Source organism: Branchiostoma belcheri, unplaced genomic scaffold (assembly GCF_001625305.1).
Source record: "Branchiostoma belcheri isolate BF01 breed outbred unplaced genomic scaffold, Haploidv18h27 scaffold3, whole genome shotgun sequence".
Taxonomy (NCBI): Eukaryota; Metazoa; Chordata; class Leptocardii; order Amphioxiformes; family Branchiostomatidae; genus Branchiostoma; species Branchiostoma belcheri.
In genome coordinates, this window is record NW_017803909.1 from 7954459 (window position 1) to 7958055 (window position 3597).

The 3597-nt window shown below is 38.9% G+C and overlaps 1 protein-coding gene across 1 annotated transcript in view; it reads right to left on the reverse strand.

Annotated features, from left to right (window-relative positions):
- Positions 1 to 1795: 1795 nt before the first annotated feature.
- LOC109473428 (kelch domain-containing protein 4-like) overlaps positions 1796 to 3597 on the reverse strand; it is a 15417-nt gene continuing 13615 nt past the window's right edge. The window contains exons 10-11 of the mRNA XM_019773288.1: positions 2998 to 3175; positions 1796 to 2040 (exon numbers count right to left, since the gene is read on the reverse strand). Of these exons, the coding sequence (XP_019628847.1) occupies positions 1796 to 2040; positions 2998 to 3175 (423 nt within the window). The remainder of the gene's footprint in view (positions 2041 to 2997; positions 3176 to 3597) is intronic.

Sequence of the window (3597 nt, forward strand, 5' to 3'; positions counted from 1 at the left end):
CAAAATCAATCGAGACAGCATCAAGTCCCCCTCCCCTCCCTCGAGTGCTGGTTTTCTGTATTTACCATGTGCAATGTTTTCTGACCTTATAGACTTTTCAATCAATGATCCAAGATAGGAGATGTATCCATAGTGGTGTGTTTTCATGTTGATGAGCAGCCTAGATTTACAAACCAGTAGAGGTGTCGAGACAAAAAATCTTTTCAAATGGGAACTTTTCATACAGTACAATAAGCTGATTTTCCAGTTAAAGGCATATTTTATATGTCTTTAGTGTATGGAATTCTAGTCTCCATGTAAATAAAGGTTATGCAGGTGCAGTTTACATGAGATCTGGCTCCTGGTTATTCTTTGCCTGCAGTTTTTGATAGTTATTATACATGGATAGGGTTATTTGCAATCAGTAATTCTCACACAAACTACAATGTAGTACAGAAAGCGAAAGAAATCCAAATCAGGATAATCTCTTCTAGCCTACATCTCTGACATACATGTACACAGTACAAGAAGTATGGAATTTGTCCACAGGATGTACATTTGATAGAAAAGCGCTGGTAGCCATTGGCAACCAACATACCCACACGAAGAAAGATTATACTGAACAAAGAAACACAGGCAATGTAAAAACATCAATTTGGTCTCTAAAACAAAGGGATGGGTAAAGGGTTTTTCATAGCATGTCGGCAGAATGTACTGTGCATGCACAAAGCCCTGATTTTTCACAGTTTTCGTTAAATGTTTGGTCAACATTGCATCAGAATTTTGCCTGTTGCAGAGTACATGTATATCTTTTCCAACATAACATCTGGAAACTACAGACGGGATGCTAACCTTATATGCGGGAAAACAACCTTATATGAGAAGTTCTGCCGAAGTGCTATGCGTAATACATTATGGGTTCCATGCAGGTGCAGTATGTTCTGCCGACATACTGTTTTTCATATAAAAGGGTGATTCCTAGCCTGATTACAAAACCTATTGTAGCTCCCAAGTCCTACATCCTCTCCGCAAATAGAGGAGAGGATGTAGGACTCGGGAGCTATAATAGGTTTGGTAACCAGGCTAGGTGATTCCCTCCAAGCCCCAAAACATGAGCAAAGAGGGCTTGACCTGTAGCCTGTATACGAAGAAAATCCTGAAAATATGTTTATGATGTTGGATGTCAATCGAGAGATGAAAGGGTAAGTAATATAAAATTAATGAGACAAAATCAGGCTCCAGTGATAATAATACTTGAGTTCCCTGTTCTTGATTTATTGCACAAACTGGTCAAGGCCAAATTCCAAGTGTTTGCCAGATATAGATTTGGAGACCAAGTCATCATATCGTATGAACAAGTGGACACATTCTTGTGGTGGCAAGACTAGTATTCCAGTCATCATCGCTTTAAATTAAAGATTTAAAACCATGATTTGAGGCAACATATTGCAATGTTACATCCTACCCTTGTCACTTCACATTCAATTTATGAGATCCAATAACTTATATCAAGGCATGTCAGTGTAAATCACAAGGATGTGGTTCCTTCCACCTTGGGAAATCATTACTGCTATTATAAAAGTCACACTCATAAAGACGTTTTATCCTAAGCCGATTGGATTCTCCAAGTCTTCATTTTGTGTTCTTTTGCCTGGAAATACTGGGTCAAATGAAACCATAATTCTTGCACTAGGGGCCTGACCAGTGGAAGGGCTACAGATCAGATGTCTGATTTAGTACAGGCTATAGTGTGCCAGTGATTCCAATCACCATCCAATCTAACAGCTCTCACAATAAAAGCAACAGTCTCCATCTATCAATGTCCTCCTTCCTGGCTCTCATCTTCGCTTGTTTTGGCTTGCTCCTCGTGGAAAAACTTGGCCATCTGGAAAGCAATCTTCTTCAGGGCCTTTTCAGAGAATGACTGAGCCTCCTCCTCGGCACTTTTCCTGGCTAGGTCCATCCAGTGGTCCTTCGTTCTACTGAAGAAGTCTGCTACATTCTCTCCGGCAAGTACACTTGGATGGTCCTGTTTTGTTTCCAAGCCTCCTTCATCAGAATCTATGCATAACACAGTGGATGTCATGCGATCTGCCTAACTCTGTGACCACAACATTTTATTGCACACAAAATGTCTTACTCTGAGGGAACATAATAAGGTGCAATGTACATAGCTTTTATGCTCTTGTTCAATTATTGCAAATCAGATAAAATTTAGAGGCCATGTTTAAGACATTTGTGGACAGTTTCATAGTTATTCATAGTCCACATCTTCAATAATAAATGTAAACCATAGAAATACATTTGCTGTGTCAAATTAATGAAACACAATGCAATGAAATACCCCGAATTATAAGGTACGGCTTGAATCCCAATTCTAGCAAGGGTTTATGATGACAATACCGAGCAACTTTGCAAGTCATGAATATGTAAAGAATACCCCTTCCATGCAGTGGAACCTAACTGCCTAACTCATGGAGCACCACCATGTGACTGCCATGCAAACTGCAACTACTTGAAAGTTGAAACCCTAGACATTCTCCTCCCTCCTTTCAAGCAATCTTATGTCATGAATCGATCAATCTTGTTTTTGCCTTCTGGATAGATTGTTTTCAGGGAACAAGTATGTTGTTAAGCCATGTTGATTTGATTATATGCATGAATTTTTGGCCATTTCCAAAAAAAAGAAATATACATGTACTGTAAATTGTATACACAAAACAGTTGCAAAAAAAGTTGCAAAAAAAAATATTGGAAAACGATATCAATGTTGTAGAATGCCAAAATCAAACGAAAAAGAGGAAAATATAAAGAATTTGAAGAGTAGATTATTCGCCAAACCATTCTCTGTGACATTTGTTCTACCATCTTGACCACTTAGATTTCATAATGAAAGTAACTCTTTTTTTGCCAAACTCTTTTTTTATTCACACGCTCGCATCAGTTTTGGGGTTTCCAAAGGATGTCATTTATATAATCAAATCCACATGGCCTTACTGGAAGTCAGAATAACGATACCTGAGGCACTGCCAGTGTTCTTTCCTCCTGTGGCTCCCAGGTGTGAGTCATCATCATCATCATCATCATCACTGGAGCTTTCCTCCAGCCACTCCTGGTCCTGGGGGTTAGAGGTCACCAGCGCCCTCCACTCATCCATCTTGTGAAGGTCAAGGGCATACAGATCATTCAAGGTCACCTGCGAAGAAAGTAGATTTCACAGGGTTTCTGAAGGACAAAAGTGGTGTGTCGTGTGTGAATGTCATTAACTTGATCAACATGATTCAAATTTAGATGAGGCCACACCGATTTAACTTGTTGGTTCTCGGATTTGCCTCTTCATTTTTATTTTGATTTGCAGAAAAAAAAGGTTCTGGTTCTGAATCAACTCAAAAATGCTCATATTTTGTTCCCAACAGTTGAGGAAAGTCCTTTTCTTCCTAGTTGTTACAGTTTTTTCCATCTATCAAAGCAGTGGTTTGATCAAAAGTTCAAAATTCGTTGTTCAAATATTAATACAACCCTTTGTGTTGACTTCATGGATCCTATTGTAGCATTTGGGGCTATAATAGTATGACTAGACCTGTTTTTATTCATCTTTTTTTGCCCTGTCGCTTCATA